Source organism: Exophiala spinifera (assembly GCF_000836115.1).
Source record: "Exophiala spinifera strain CBS 89968 unplaced genomic scaffold supercont1.8, whole genome shotgun sequence".
Taxonomy (NCBI): Eukaryota; Fungi; Ascomycota; class Eurotiomycetes; order Chaetothyriales; family Herpotrichiellaceae; genus Exophiala; species Exophiala spinifera.
Genome location: NW_015622520.1, coordinates 1,269,946 through 1,285,510, shown reverse-complemented (window position 1 = coordinate 1,285,510; position 15,565 = coordinate 1,269,946). Strand labels below are relative to the sequence as shown.

Below are 15,565 nucleotides of genomic sequence, written 5' to 3'. Positions count from 1 at the left end.
CTAATAATACAATTCCAAATCGATTCGTCAATCACCAAAGAGTAGTCTCCACCATTGACACTCATATGCATTCTTGCCTGAACTTGAGGTCGCAGGACAGTGGCTGGCGGCGTTCGAGCGACAAGCCATGTCCCGCGAACTCGGCGACAGGCTGACAATTATCTTGACAACATCTCCTACCCCTTCAATTCCGTCTACAGAACTGATTCGTGGTGTTCTCCGGTCTCTTGCTCCCAGCTTGTCCACTGTCCCGCTCATCATCACTTTTGATGGCTTCACGATATGTCAAAACGACAAGTACCTCGACGGACGACTGAAGAAGGGCCAAATCCCCCAGCAGATGGCAGAAGCTTATCCCTCGTATATCGCGAATGTCAAACGATTATTCTCGCAAACAGACGTGCCAGTGGTCCAGGAAGCAGCCATGGATCATCCCAAGTGGAGACCACCGATCGTCAGCAGAGCAATAGAAGGAGAGCGGTCTGTGACGTTTATCCAACACCGACGCCGCCAGGGGTTCGCACTAAGCGTCGTGAGTGCGCTCAAACATTGTACCACGCCTTTCGTCCTGGTTCTGCAACACGATTGGGTCTTTGAGGTCGAGCCGCCGATCCAGCAACTGCTCACCGCGCTGCGAGACGAGCCGGACGTGAACTACATCACGTTCGTGGCGAGGAAGTCCACACGATACGAGCTGACCATGGGCAATTCAAACGTCCGGCTTCGTGCTGTCTTTGACGCCGCCAAAGCCATGAGGCGTGGTTCGCCGCTCCAGTCGGATCTTGTTCCCTGCCTCCACTTCTACGATAGGCCTCATCTCATTTCAGTCGCCAAGTATTACGAGATTCTCGACGCGTATCCGAAGCTGCGCAAGGGGGACTTTTTCGAGGATGCAATCGGGACGAGGTTCTCACACTCAATCAGTGGTGCATGCTCGAATGAGGACGCCATCCAGGCGTGGAAGAGGATCGGAACGTGGATGTACGCTCCTGACGGCGGTTTGTCACGGGCCGTTCGTCATACTTCTGGACGCACTACGTTGGCGGAAGAACAAGAAAAGGCTCGGAAGCAGGCGTACATCACGGAGAATCTACTAGCAAAGCTAGAAGGCCGCGAGCCGCGACATGCTGCTCCACTTGTTGACGCTCGTAATTCTGAACGAGTATCTGGCTAATTTCTCGTCGTCGGCCTCAGCTCACAACAGTTCCGCCCTTGACGCCATTTCGCTGCCGAGCAAGAATCTGACATCAAGCCTCTAGAATTGACGACCGTTTTGAGGGAGGAGGAACCAAGTAACGGTTCGCCGAGAATTGGAACGGTGCAGCCTTGTGTGAAATTACGCAGCGAAATACAAAGACTCTACTGAACAGCACATGACTTCGCCCTGCGACCTTTGCGTGTTCCTATGTACAGGTTCGTCGCTCTTCACGATTTCTCGGTGGCATCCATCTTTACAACACCTGGACACTCCTTGGGCGCTCACTGAAGGAATACACTGATCAGCAATGTCCGAGGAAATCTGATTCCCTCTGGAGTTGTTGCAACCCGCATATGATGTGCCCTCGATGAATCATCCACGCGGTCCTAGTGTACTAGACCCTCGGCCATGAGTTGGTTGACGTACTTCCAATAGCGAGGGACGCTGGTCTTCCGAAGTCCCTTGCCAAATTTGATGAAGAGGAAGACGAGGCAAATCTGCGCCATCGCAACAAACGCTGCCAGAATGAAGGCGTTCTGGTAGCCCATACCTTCCATCCAAGGGGTAACTCTGTCTCAATATTAGAATCTCGGATCATCTTGTAACGGGAGTTCAAGGGCCAAAGCAACGTACCCGTAGCTGACGGCGAAGCTCATGGTATTCCTGATCAGGATCACCGTGACAATGGCATCTCCGCTCATGTCCTTATAGGAGTCGATGCAGTAGCTGATCGGGAGTTGGCAGCCGATCGTGATGGCACAGCCCAACATGCCCATGGCGAAGACCAGACCGAACCAGTGGATATGATGTGCTGCACCGATCCCCCAGATCAAAAATCCTCCAGGAATGAGAATGAGGAGACTGATGTAGAGCCACAGTCGGTGCTCTGGCTCCATAATACCATTGTTCCTTCGCGCCTTCCACAGAATGAACTTGTCTCCTAATGGGCCAGAGAAATAAGCCCTGGTTGTTCTCGTCAGTCAAGCTTCCTGGAAATTGTTGAGACAGGATCAAAGGTGGCTCACCCAATGAAGACGCCAATGAGACATGCAACGTAAGAGACGCCCACCATGCTCGGGGAAAAGTTGTATGGCGGGCTCGACAGAATCACCGACGAGGTTCCGTTGAGAATGTTGAAGTAGCAGACGATCGAGCCATACATGAACCCCGAGAAGGCGATGACGGGGAACGAAGCGAAAATCAATGGACGGAGGATCATTCCCTTGAAGTTGGCCTTTCCACGCAATGGGTCTGACCGGTAGATTGCCAGCTTTTGCCAATAAGACCTTGTTCCAGCCGGCTGCTCCAAGACATGACCTTCTTCGACCGTGCTTTCAACAGTCGGCGTTGCAGCCTCTTTTGATGGCAAAGGGCTACCGGGGCCTTTCTCGTACACGGGGTCGCTGTCGTATTCTTCGACGCCGCCATCAGGCTCGATTGAAGTCAGCGGTTGGCGATGGAAATTGGTCTCTTCCATGAAGAAAAAGAGAATCAGAAAGCCCGCGCCATTGAAAATGGCACACCAATGCTAATATCCCGCCGTTAGTATCGCTGATCACCATCGTTCGTCCAGTTGTAAGTAGTTGTGACTTACTAAAACCCATTTCCAACCCTGTCCGTCACTGATGAAGCCTGAGATAATGGGGGCAAAGAAATTACTTCCCGCCAGGAAGAGCGCATAAACGCCCACGTAGGCCCCTCTCTCGTGTGCAAAGAACTAATATGTATCTTGTAAGGATATAACCTGGCTAATATGAAGAGGTAGAACGGGACTTACGACGTCTGCAACCGAAATCTCGCAGAGGCACTCGATGACGCAGCCAAAGAACCCTTGGAGACATTTGTTGGCAATCCATTTGCCGGTTGTAAGACAATGAGGGGCCCAGAGCATCATTCCCTGTGCGGGCAGCAGTTAACATTTGCAGCAATTGATATGATGGGATTGACAGGGCCTCTAGGTTCTTACCATAGTCCCGAGGGTTGAGAACAGGTAGATCGGGCGTTTTCCATATTGCATGGCCAGAGGTTGCAATATGAGGCAGCCCCAGCCAAGAGTCAGGAACATATATCCCGTTCCTTCAACCAAAGTGCTGATACTGAGCCCGCTGTCCGCCGAGATTGGGCCCAGTACTGAGTATATGGCAGCTGAGGCAATCCCAACGACCAAGATATACCTAAAAATCGAGCGCATTAGAGACAAACATCACGAAGACAAAGTACAGAGGGGTAGGAGGAGACGTACGTGCAGAGAGAGAACATGAACAGCAACTTTCTGCGAGGACTCCAGTTCAAGGGATCATCGGGGTCTTTTGAAGGCGTGGGAACCAGCACAACATCTTCTTGCTTGCCCTTTGCGTGCGCCGTGCGAATGGTCCCGTCCAAGTCGACAAGATGGACTGTCCCAGGGATAAAGTCCGGCGCCCCGACGGTGTGGTGTACTTGTGGTGTCATAATTGTTCAATGTACGGGGGTTCTGCTTCGAATGTAAGACGCAGCAGCGTAAGTGAGCCACGGTATCAAGGTAGGCTCTCAAGTCAGGGAGGCAGGGAGAAAGGTAGATCTGGGAGCGAACAACTGGATGTGTTGCCTGGTTGTCTCTCAGGGAACTGTTTGATCTTTAAGTACTATCGAGGGTCTTAGCGTATCAGTCATATCTCATAAAGGACAATCCCAACGAGCGCCTAGAATGACAGTCAACAACATAATTGTGGATGGCTAAGTTTTAGGGAGAAGATAAGAAGGGTCGATACGGCCAGCGAATGAAGACGGATGTCCCAAGGATAGTGTTTCCCTCCATGGAGATAACTGAACTGGTAATCTAGACTGTGGTTTTCGTCCTTGGCCTGCCAGATAATGGTCTCGTATCGCCACTTCAACATGTCGTTGTAGAGACGATGTCTCTGCCTTTATACGCCCGTCCAATCAGAGAATATTGCGGGTGCACAGGCCATATCCGCCAGAAGCAGCCAATGAAGAGTATTTGCGGGACTAGTTCACCCCAAACAGGATAAGTCCGGGGTTCTAACCAGCACACTAACTACCTAGGGCCACTAAGTTGCCCGTCTGGCTCCCGTCTTTGTAGATAACCGATCCAAGCCCTCTTCACATACTAGCTACTCGACATACATCCTGGCACAAGTTCGACTTGAGGAAACAAACTTCCCTCTCGACCGACGATAAGCACGCTTCAACATGGTTGTCTTGATAACGTTTCACTCTACTCCTATCTACGCCATCCCTTGCAGGGCTCAGCAAGGGGGTCGAACATGCACATTGATAGGGTGTGTGAAACGGCATGCAACACCGAGCCACGCTCAATCACGACCCTTTCCCGCTATTTCCACTCATTGGCCCGAGGTTACTTGGGGTTGGGATAGACCCACCGACTAGGAGCCTCTCTCTGTCGCCCGTGTGCATTTGTGACCGCAACGACCTTTATAAAGAGTAGATGTGACGAGTGATACGGCCTCCCTGTCAAAAGTCCTTCACCTCGCTCATCAAATCCTGCAAAGACACAGACACAATGGTTAAAGAATTGTGGCAAACCAAGGCTGATAAATGCCGAAAAATCCTCAATGACTCGCTCAATCCCGCATGGCTCCTCCCCGAGGATGAGTTACCCACTGCCGATGTTCTTGACGTCTCTGGGTTCGCCGAAACATCCAAACTGTTGACTCCGAAGGAGCTATCTATCACAAAGCTCACTGCCGCTGAGCTGGTTGCCCAGATGTCCTCTGGCAGTCTCACCGCCGTGGAGACAGTCACGGCGTTTTTGAAACGCGCACATCTCGGCCACCAACTACTCAACTTCGCCACTGAATTCCTCGTAGAGGAGGCACTGGCGCGCGCCGCTGAACTGGATGCCCACTTCAAAACTACTGGAAAACTCGTCGGCCCGCTTCATGGAGTTCCAATCTCTGTGAAAGAGCACATTGGCCTCAAAGGTCGTATCTGTCACTCGGCCTACATAACCTGGACCGATAATATTCCCACGGAAGACGCACTCCTGGTCAGAATTTTGAAAGCTGCCGGAGCTGTTATCCATGTCAGGACCAACGAGCCTCAAAGCCTGATGGTATGTGACACCAAGCATCTCTGTCTTTCAACAGCCAAAAACTGACTACTTCCTCTAAGCATGCCGACACCAATAACGTGATTTATGGCCCCACATGCAACCCTTACAATCGCAAGCTCACGTCTGGAGGTTCCAGCGGAGGAGAAGGGGCATCCATCGGCTTCCGTTGCGCAGCCATCGGGATCGGCACCGATATTGGAGGCTCCGTTCGCATTCCCGCGGCGTTTTGCGGTGTCTTTGGACTTCGCACGACAGCTCTCCGAAACCCTTACAAGGGCATCCTGTTGGCCGGGGAAGGACAAGAAAGTATTCGCTGTGTTGTTTCACCCTTGACCAACAGTGTCGACGATATCAACCTAGTCCAGAAAGTCATTCTCGATGCGGAGCCCTGGGACGAGGAAACGTCTTTGTGTCCTCTTCCATGGAAGATGATCAAGCCCTACTCACCTGGGCAGATCACTGTTGGTATCATGTGGGACGATGGGTACGTTGGATTTGCATCCCCCGTGCCGTTCTTTGTTTTCTTTTGTTTTTCTCGACTCAGAAACTGATACTGTATCTGTTCAGCGTGGCGCACCCACACCCTCCCATTACCCGTGGCTTACAGTATGCCAAATCCAAGCTCGAAGCCGCGGGCGTCAAAGTTGTTGACTTTGAAGCCTACGAGCATGCGCGCGGGTGGGATATCCTGTCGCAGCTCTACTTTCCTGATGCAGCAAAGACTCAGAAAGATCTACTCGCCGAGGGAGGCGAACCCGTACTCCCTCTGACCGAGTGGGCATTCAGCGTGGCCAAACCAGAGCCGATCAGCGTGACTGACAACTGGGTGCTGAACGCCCGGCGGGAGGCATATCGTGAGGAGTAAGTATATTTTCTTCCTTCCTTATTTCCACATTTCCCCCGGGGCTGATCAGGCCTTCCCCAACCTGTTTGGGCGCTAAAATGCATGCAGCTATCACCGCGTCATGAAAGAGCGTGGAGTGGATTTTATTATTTGTCCAGCGGCTCCAGGCGTTGCTGCCGAGTTGAATAAAGGCAAATACTGGCTGTACACTTCAATCTGGAACATTCTGGATCAGCCGGCGGTTTCAATCCCTACTGGACTGAAGGCAGATCCAAGTATCGATCTGGTCGAGGCTGAGTATAAGCCCCGGTCTGCAGAGGACGAGCGCGAGTACAACAGATGTGAGTTGAGACATCCCCGCGTCTTTGTATGTGATAATCTATCGGAAGATCCACTAACCGCTTCGTAGACACCCCTGAACTGTACACTGGCGCACCAATTGCTTTGCAGGTTGTCGGCAAGCATTTCCGGGATGAGGAAGTTGTTGCTGCGGCAGACTTGATCTCGAAAATAGTCCAAGGCTAGTTTAATTCGTCGACTTGAGAGCTACAGAGGTAGTTACTAGTCTCTTCTTCCAGTTATTTAGCTGCTGAATAGTGGGTGTAGGAGCACACAGGTATTCCTCGCACGAGTACCTATCCCCTGAACCTTTGAGATTTTGTCCAAGGCCGTGCATACACACCCATATTCAGTAGTCCATGTCTCTCCATATAGGTGTATAGCAATGTGATACCGCAGTCTCTCCATGCAGATCAGCCTTGCTTCGAGTGGGTGGGGCCCTAGGGGTTCGTCCAACTGTGGATGTTAAGCTCCAGGGAACTGACCCTGATAAGAGCCTACTGGGCTCACCGGGCCAGACCTCTCGAACCGCGTCCCAGGACGGGTAACTGGTTATCTAACTTGGTGAGCCTCCGTGCCCCGCACGTAGATAAAGACGGTTCAGACCCCTCCCGGCCTGGGGATCCTTTATCTTTACAGAGAGCCGCCGCCGCCGCTGCTGACGGTGTTGTTATTTACCGCTGAAGGTAAAGCTAATGTCTTGACAACATCCTGGATGACGATTTAATGTCACTCCCCATCATGACAAAAGCAAAGTTGAGGACCAAAATCGGCTGCTTGACCTGTATGTTCCCCGCCACCAGCTGTCAGACGTGGAATCTTTGACTAAACACCGAATGGTGCTGCTCCTGCTCCTGCTCAGGCCGAAAGCGAAAACTGAAATGTGACGAGTCAAGACCCTGCTGTTTGAATTGCACCTTTTCCAGGCGTCTCTGTGTCTGGCCCACGCCTGCCGAGCTGTATGATCGTCGGAATCGACGACGCTCGGAAGACGGGGTCCCAAAATCGGCGACAGGTGGCGACAACGACGTTAACGACGTCCAGAACTCCAGCAACCTTCTTCAGCCAGGGGATTGTTACAACTTGGACTCTACCTGGCTCATTGTGTCATCGCCCCAGCCCCGTACTTCCATCTCCTCGGAATGCGACAACTCGCTACTGTGTTACTACACGGACTCTTTCCTCTCGGTCATTCTCTTGCCCACGACGAAACCTAGCGACTACGACTCCTTCCGGTCGTACACCTTGATGCTCGCGCTTGAATGCCAAAGTGTCAAACACGCCGTCATGTCCAGCAGCGCAGCGAACAAGTACATGCTCACGGGGGAAGACCACTTCCGACGGCTGTCGCTCGAGCACTACGCCCAGGCGGTGAAAGAGGTCAACCATGCCTTGGCTAATATTGACTATTCCCGCGAGAGCTGGGCAGATCCACTCCTCATCAGCGTTGCTTACTTGTACATCCACGCGGTATGTTCTGCAGAATATTCTCCGCCCAACCGTCAATTGGTGAGTACTGACACTGACGATACTTGTGTGTTTAGTTCTGGGGACCCGACGCAGACAAGGACGCCGCCAAACACGTTCTGGGGATGCAGCAATTGTTCAAGCTGCGATATACTGGGAATACTTCTCCGGTGTGCGTGGACCGACCATTCGACCGTATCATGGTCGAAAGCGCCCTGTATCATTCGTTTCTGCTCGCCATGCGAAATCCATTCGCGTTGGATTTTCACATCGACAGCTTCTTCCTGTCTAAAACGCTCGATCTGCTCGAGTTCGAGGTGTACGTCGATCCCGCCGAGTCCGCGAAGAGCCCAGTCATAGGTGCCCCGCCGTCGATATACCGCCTGACCTTGGAGATTTCTCGCATGTTCAACTCTGGCTCACTGGACGACGCCGAAGAGTTCACGAGGATCCGGAGCACCATGGACTACTGGGAACAGCTCCTTGATAGCGAGGCCTCGATCTTTCGAGATTCCGAATTCGGGGATGCTGTCGAATTGTACATCCTCGCCGCGTCCCTGCTTCTTGACTGGATATCGGAGCTTCCCCACGGAGCAGGCCCCATCACTTTGACCGCCTTGTCGATGCTGGGTCGCTCGACCACGGTCGCGTTGGACGGTAAACCTCGGCATCGATGGCAGGTTGCTCGCGCTCTCTCCGTTCTTCGGCGGCCGGACACAAAACACTACTGGACCTGGTGCTTCTTGAGCTCTTGGCCACTCCTCGTATTCGGATACGCGGTCGAGGACGTTGAGAGCATGGACCTTGTAAAAGAAGTCCTGAACGAGTCGCGCCATTGCATTGGATATGCTGAGATGGAGCGGATCGAGAGAGAGTTGGAAGGGGTATGGAAGATTCGGTTGCAGGAAAACTGTCACCGCGAGTTCCTGCCCGACGCCATGTCATTACAGGGCCAGAAGATATACGCGTTGACTTGACAGGAGTGGAGGCGTCCAAATTACTGCTCACCGCCCATGTGGACGTCCACAAGGCCGAAATACGCACCCACAACGAGTGCTGCAGAGCATAGCGGATCCGAACGGTGGCAAGAAGCCAGGGGCCGCCATGATGCCTAAGGGTTGGCTTCTTCCTAGAGAACATAGATCCATGCCATGTACAACGTCGGCCCAGCCTCGACGAACATCACCTTGAACACCACATGATGTGTCTCTGATACGACGCACCCAAGCAACTATTGAAGGAATGCGAGGAGGTTGTGGCTTGAGAGCGCCGAAACACAAGCGTCGAGGTAGCATCCTGAGGCCTTATCAGTTCAGGGTCCATTCCAGGTCCTTTCCAAGCGCCCCCAACGATGACCATAATGAGACGAAGCTTCTGGATACGCCGCCCCCCAAAATGCTCCTGTGACGGGGTTCGTGGAGATTCATGAGTACATTGGGATGATCCCAAGGGTGATCTTGACGAAGGTGAATTGGGAGACTTGACACGAATCATTTCCATTTCCTCTCCCTGTTCAGCCCTCCTGGCCTGAGAGAGCCCGGGGTTCAATATCTCAACGGAATATCAAACAATGCAGACTACTCGACGCGTCAATGCTTGAAGACTTCTTTCTCGGCGTCTCGAGTGTCTCCAAGCGACCCTCATTTGCCGCAGAGCTTTTGTCACAACATCTGGAGCAACCGTGTCGATGAAAGCAAGTAGTACCTGGTCACACCGGACCTTTCCGTCCTTGTTGCCCAGTTGTGTAATGTTGGAGAAAACTACACTTGTTTACTCTCTTTCTGAGCAGAGTCAAACGCGGGTTCCACCGGAGAGGACCACAGAGAAGGTGGTGGCCTCGATATCGAGTGACATTGGGAGTGAAGCAGATCGCTTGAGGGGCCAGAAAATCGATGATGCAGATGTTGCGAATGTTTGATTATTGAATTATTCTTTGCATAGAGCATCAAACGGCCGCTGAAAAAGTAATACGTGGAAAGACATTACGATTAAATGCTAAGAAGTATATTCTCGTATAAATGAACAGAGAGTGACCAGTTATGCTCTCGACTGAATGTCGTCAAATGGTTCTGAGGAATTCGCAGCATTGGCGACGTTGCCGGGTAACATGCTCGACCACGCTTGGATATCTAGATATGATTGTCCTCAGGCACAGTCCTCATAGATCCATTCTGATCTGTCTTCAGATATCAGATAGATATGCCGTTGCCACCGTCCCAAGACATCCTGGGTAGTCAGTCACCATCCACGGAGCCGAGGAGCCCATGACTAATGACGAAGGCCACCGATTTTGAGGCTCGTCAAAAATTCTTTCGCACAAGACGCGAGGGTGTCTCGTTGACGGCGCCTTCAGATTTTCGTGGCAAGACGTCGAATTCTATCACCCAGTTTGGGCATCCCCAGCCTGGAGACGGAGGATTGGCGTTATACTCCAACAACACAACGTGATATATCTCTGTCGATCATGCGACATAGTGCGATGTCAGACTAAGGTCGTATCAGGGAGAGAGAACGGCTTCGAAGATCCGTCTTGTTTGTTACGAGAGAGGAGTCTGGCCGACGACCCGGTATGCCCTAGGGCGCCGGACACGAGGACTGGATGGTCTCGGTTAGATGTCAGAGCGTACCGTCAACATGACCCCAGAGATGGAACATGCTGACATCTCTGGAACCCATGAAAGTGCACGATTGGTGCTCCAAAGCCGTAAGTGAATCGTAGGATCAGCAGAAAAGGCAGGTGGTGGATTTCTGACGGATATACAGTCGACATGTATTCTCAAGAGACGCTATCGCTTTGTTGCAAGAAGACTTTCGAACGACCACCTTCTGCGAATATCACACGTTCTCGTCTCCTCTGATCACATTGACCATTTCATAACTGGGTCCCGAGTCCACATTCCGGCCCCTGCCATAGGCACCACGCACGTTGTCGCCTGGCGTGTCTAACGATGTCTTCGCTGGAACCGTTCCGAAGGAGATGGGCCGAAGCTCACGATACCGACACGCCCACATGCCCAAAATGATTGTGACCGCGGTACTGGCAGCTTCCAGTCCCCACCAAAGCAGATTCGTCGGCAGAGACCTCGTGTAGAACGAGGTCGCCAGGAGATGGATGAAGTGTATTGTCAACGCGAAATCAGGGACGAGTTTCGATCGAGCAACCATCACCATAATAGGCATTACTCTGCCGAGCGTCAGCACATAAACCCAGATTGACCTGAATCTGAGGGAGACTTTACATTATGAGGCCATCGACCACCCAGAGAAATCCGACAGTCCAGCCAACAGTGTTGTCGCCCCTGACGATCTGCCAGTCGAAAAGAAGACCTAGGGAGAAGCCTTGACCGAGAACGAGAGTTGTAAACAGTATCAGAACGAACGCGGCGCTGTAGTAGGACAGCTGTAGAAGGATGATGGAGCGGATGATTTTGAGAGGAGGGAGTTCTGTGAGAGCGCCAGCGCGAGGTGGCTTTCTGCGTCGAGGCGGCATTCGCCTGGTGCTATGGGCGACGTGGGAATACGCGTACCAGGTGTGCAGACCTCAGCATGACTGTTGCATTGTGACCTGAAAATCTCTCTGGACACAGCTTTAGGGAGCGAAACTTGTATCTTTCAGAACAGGTGTCAGGAAGAAGTTTATCCTGCGCCTTGTCAGTCTTGTAAATAGACGTTGATACGGAGACAGGCGCCTCGTTTCTCCAAATCCACTCCAATTTTTGTAAAGCCTCGAAGTCAATTGACTGAAGGAAGAGCACAATAATTAACCCGTTTCGTGACGACGACGCTGGCCCTGAGAACGAGTCGAAGCACCATCACCTGACGCGAACGATCTTCTCAACCCGGCTTCCTATACCTGTGCTCGATATTATGGGCTGGGGCTTGCCGACATGGCTCGGTGGGAGCCCTGCACCCGCGCCGCCAGCACGACCGAAGTCCAGCGACGGAGGCTTCGTCGCCCCGGATCGAAATTCGCGAGAGCTGTGTTACGAGTCCAGAGATAATTTCTTCACCTGCCTAGACAAGAATGACATACTCGATGCAATCAAGGAAGATGACAAAGCCCGAAAAGTGTGTGCCAAAGAAGTGACCGACTTTGAAAGAGACTGCGCAAGAACTTGGGTCAGTATATCCAGAGGCCTCTCGTCGTGGCCGCCAGGTTGACAGATGTCTGCATTAGATCAAATACTTCAAGGAAAAAAGAGTAATGGAATACACACGAGATCGAACCCTGGAAAAGATACAACAGGACGATGCGAAGATGGCTGCCAAAGCCAAAACCGAAAGAAGAGGCGGGTCCTGGTTTGGATGAAGACCTTGCACTGTGGCTTCGGAATGCAAAGCGTACCAGCGGCGACGACGTGATTGTCTGTTGCCGAAGAGATGGCCTTCAGACTGCAGATAACCGACAATACCCTCATGGGTACCACATCTCAAGCGGGTGCTTACCGCCGTGGGGGACCAGAGCTCACTGCATTCCTGCATGAGCTGTGGCGGATGTACAGAAGAGATGGCGTGGGGATATGTATACAACTGTACATTTAAGACACAAGGGATGCAATGAAATGGTACGACCATTGATCAACATGGATTCTGCTGTTGGAATGGCCGCTACGCAATCTTCACTCATGTATGAAACTCGAGGAAGTTGTTCGAAACTCTGACATTCAAACATTTGGACCTTGGACTCGTGTTGACGAAGTCCATTCACCGTCCCAGAGGGCCTACCACACTTTGCACCATGACTGCAGCTTCTCGTTCCCAATTTCCCACAGGTTCCTCCCCATTCGCAGTCGCCCTGGCATCTCCTAAAACCACAGTCTTTGGCATCCTAGAACCCCGGAGAACGCAATCGCGTATCTCGGCTTTTACAGTGTCGCGTTGACTTTTGAGCGTGCGCGCAGATACCCCACCTCGATTCAAGATCTCGGACACCCGAGATGATAGCGAAGATGCCAGGGACCTCCAGAAATAGGAGGGCAGAGAGGCTGTATCGAGAGCATTGAGGAGGAGGGTGAGGAATGTTTCCGAAGACGATTCGTTCGTAGGTGCTGCGGTATCATCCTCCTCACCACTGTCGCTTTCCTCGACACTTGCGCTTTCTTTTGCTTGGAGTAACGGATGTTCCGGGGGCGATATCCCGCGGAGTAACACCTCCAGGGCCACCACATTCTGGCAACGAGCACTGGCCTCCAGTAGCGCTCTATCCAGCATCGGCAGCTGCCCCAAAGCTCGGCCGATGGTGGCTGAACTCGATGTGATAGCCGTCTGTAGGTAGCTTTGCAAGGCACGCAGTAGATATTCTGGCTCGAAATCTTTCCTGCTCATTTTCTCACCGTCAATTCTGGGTGCAGGAGAGAGCAAGTAGAGGATGTGAGTGGCACTTGAGAAACGTGCACGACTTTGCTCGGCTTCCCGAAAGGTAGGACCTGCCGTGGCTCCCCCAGCTGCGTGTGTTGAAGAAGATAACGTGCTCATTGAAAATTCGCGTACGACTCGTCGAGCAAAATCCAGTATCTTTGCCTCTCCATCCTCAAACACCTTGCCACGCAAGGTCTTGACCATGTTGACACGGCCCAGTTGGGCGCCATCGGATCCGCTCATTGCATCGCGCAAAGCAAGAATCAGAAGTGTCGCTCTGACTAGGCTACTGTGGTCTTCCTTGCCCAGCTTACCAGGGGCACCGAGTCCGGAATCAGCGAGTATGGTGTCGAACTGGCGTGCAAGTCCGAGGATTCGTTGTACAGCGCGGCCTAATTGGATGGCTTCAAGACTCCGTTGAGCGGTCAACTTTGCGTCAACCGCTCGTTGATGGCGGACAAGGACCTCGTTCTCGAGCCGCGCGTAACTCTCAGTAAGTCGCCTTCGCTCTTCCTCGACCTTGCCCAAGATGCGCTGAGCAGCTGCATTTTGGGTAGACGTGTATGTCAGAATGTCGAGAGCAGAACGAGATGTCAAAGTATGAATGTGTGAATCTATTTCCTGGAGATCAAAGAGAACGCGAGACAAAGGTGTTGTGAGGTCGATGGTTGGATCAGACGGGTTGTTGGTAGCAAGGACGAGATTGTTGGCATGTTGATGGGGCGAAAAGTCATTGGAGGTGATGTAGTCGAGATCGATGTAGGTTGATGTCGTTCGTCCGCTTCCTCCAGCGGTTTGTGTGGCCATGACGACTCGAGATAGACCTCTCGTGGTGGTGGTGTTGGCGACAATATCACAACATTGCGGTCGAGATAATGCCTTCTAGGAGCAGCCTTGTGAACTTTAATCCGCCGCAAACGGTCCAATGATAGACACCGAGACGAGCCTCAAACCGGAGAATTGATGTACTTGTCAAAGAGAGTGCGCGCAATTTATTGGCAGAGTAAACTGAATGATGGATTTTTAGACGCGAATTATGGAGTACGTGATCATTGAATTTCTGATTTGACAGTGTGAGTAGAGCACAGTAGATCCTCCACAAGGCAAGGCTGAAGCCTTTGCACTCGGTGAGGCCATAGGTGCAACAAGGCTCCAGAATACGGAGCCTGCAGACACTCGCCTGTTGCCTCTATTGCAGGTAAGGCACCCTTGACCCCGGGCCCGCCCGCCATTCCATCGTCCCAGCCACAAGATTAAGCGCTCAATGAGAGGCTGACAACGACAATGATGCTACCGAAGATGGTGCAGTACACCGTATACAGGCACAAGGCGCACTGCGAGGGCTGCCACACCCCATCAATGTTGCAAAGTATCCGTAAGGAAATGATGCGGGTACCCGACAGGGCGCCGGAATTCAAGGGACAAGCGTGAACGCCTCCAAAGTCGGTGCCTGGTGATGGTTTGTGCTGTCTCAGCCTGTGCCTGAGCCCAAGGTCAATCCCTCCGCATTTAGTCGGATCTGTGCCTGGGACTAATTCTGAGCGTCCACATGCGAGGGGCGTGCGTGAAAAATCGACTCCGAAACAACCCGGATGAACGAACGGACATGAACTCCCGCCGAGTACGGCTGGCCAGTGGGCACCAAAATGTATGCGAATACAACTGCGGGGCATTCGTAGGACTTTTCTAAGGCACCGGAACGCGCAATCGGTTCGAAGGATGAGTCAGGCTGGTGTACTACGTATCCCTCTGCGTGGCGAGGATGAGACGGCAACGTCGGCCTGGATGACACGGTCGAAGGCACCGACGCGGCATGTGCCATCTGGACGATTGGCGAGAGAAAGGGGGAAAAGTCTGGCGAAGACCGCCGGGGTACCCTTCAAAATCATATGTGCAGTATGCAGGTTGGTGGGCGAACATGGTGCGCTGTTGGCAGTGGCGTCGGTCACGAGTTGGCCGGCGATAATGGTACTGTACAAAAGAGGCCCATGGTGAGGTTCTTTCGAGGTGCTAGGGCCTAGAGAGATGCGAGCGATGTTGACTTTGTGCCGCCCTGACTGGTGGCCGAGCGGATCGTGCAGGGGTTGATCATGGATCTCCCAAGGGCTGACGCTGCTGGGAACTGGGCTAGATGAGGCTAAGAGCAAGGCTCGCGGCAGAGTGGCCAGTGCATACTCCGTCCGGTCCACGGATATTGGCAGCCATTTATTAATTGTATCAGACTCGAGGATGCTGAGGACGCCGGAGTCTGGCTTCCGCGGCTGAGGCCGTGCTTTGGACGTGG

At 52.6% G+C, this 15,565-nt stretch overlaps 7 protein-coding genes across 7 annotated transcripts; 4 read left to right on the top strand and 3 right to left on the bottom strand.

Annotated features, from left to right (window-relative positions):
• Nucleotides 1-127: 127 nt before the first annotated feature.
• PV08_10489 (uncharacterized protein) lies at nucleotides 128-1,174 on the top strand (the record flags this gene model as incomplete). The annotated part of the gene is made up of 1 exon (XM_016384803.1): nucleotides 128-1,174. One exon carries the CDS (start codon nucleotides 128-130, stop codon nucleotides 1,172-1,174), a length of 1,047 nt encoding a protein of 348 aa, XP_016231405.1.
• Nucleotides 1,175-1,584: 410 nt separating this feature from the next.
• PV08_10488 (uncharacterized protein) lies at nucleotides 1,585-3,649 on the bottom strand (the record flags this gene model as incomplete). The annotated part of the gene is made up of 7 exons (XM_016384802.1): nucleotides 1,585-1,768; nucleotides 1,832-2,161; nucleotides 2,224-2,726; nucleotides 2,793-2,915; nucleotides 2,976-3,095; nucleotides 3,165-3,372; nucleotides 3,441-3,649. 7 exons carry the CDS (start codon nucleotides 3,647-3,649, stop codon nucleotides 1,585-1,587), a joined length of 1,677 nt encoding a protein of 558 aa, XP_016231404.1.
• Nucleotides 3,650-4,721: 1,072 nt separating this feature from the next.
• Nucleotides 4,722-6,642, top strand: PV08_10487 (uncharacterized protein; the record flags this gene model as incomplete). The annotated part of the gene is made up of 5 exons (XM_016384801.1): nucleotides 4,722-5,273; nucleotides 5,333-5,757; nucleotides 5,841-6,134; nucleotides 6,226-6,458; nucleotides 6,527-6,642. The coding sequence occupies 5 exons, from the start codon at nucleotides 4,722-4,724 to the stop codon at nucleotides 6,640-6,642; spliced, it is 1,620 nt and encodes a 539-aa protein (XP_016231403.1).
• Nucleotides 6,643-7,197: 555 nt separating this feature from the next.
• PV08_10486 (uncharacterized protein) lies at nucleotides 7,198-8,900 on the top strand (the record flags this gene model as incomplete). The annotated part of the gene is made up of 3 exons (XM_016384800.1): nucleotides 7,198-7,240; nucleotides 7,319-7,926; nucleotides 8,001-8,900. The coding sequence occupies 3 exons, from the start codon at nucleotides 7,198-7,200 to the stop codon at nucleotides 8,898-8,900; spliced, it is 1,551 nt and encodes a 516-aa protein (XP_016231402.1).
• Nucleotides 8,901-10,758: 1,858 nt separating this feature from the next.
• PV08_10485 (uncharacterized protein) lies at nucleotides 10,759-11,413 on the bottom strand (the record flags this gene model as incomplete). Its single annotated transcript, XM_016384799.1, has 2 exons — nucleotides 10,759-11,107; nucleotides 11,163-11,413. 2 exons carry the CDS (start codon nucleotides 11,411-11,413, stop codon nucleotides 10,759-10,761), a joined length of 600 nt encoding a protein of 199 aa, XP_016231401.1.
• A 377-nt stretch (nucleotides 11,414-11,790) lies between these two features.
• PV08_10484 (uncharacterized protein) lies at nucleotides 11,791-12,232 on the top strand (the record flags this gene model as incomplete). The annotated part of the gene is made up of 2 exons (XM_016384798.1): nucleotides 11,791-12,042; nucleotides 12,101-12,232. The coding sequence occupies 2 exons, from the start codon at nucleotides 11,791-11,793 to the stop codon at nucleotides 12,230-12,232; spliced, it is 384 nt and encodes a 127-aa protein (XP_016231400.1).
• A 395-nt stretch (nucleotides 12,233-12,627) lies between these two features.
• On the bottom strand, nucleotides 12,628-14,088 carry PV08_10483 (uncharacterized protein; the record flags this gene model as incomplete). Its single annotated transcript, XM_016384797.1, has 1 exon — nucleotides 12,628-14,088. The coding sequence occupies one exon, from the start codon at nucleotides 14,086-14,088 to the stop codon at nucleotides 12,628-12,630; it is 1,461 nt and encodes a 486-aa protein (XP_016231399.1).
• Nucleotides 14,089-15,565: the final 1,477 nt, after the last annotated feature.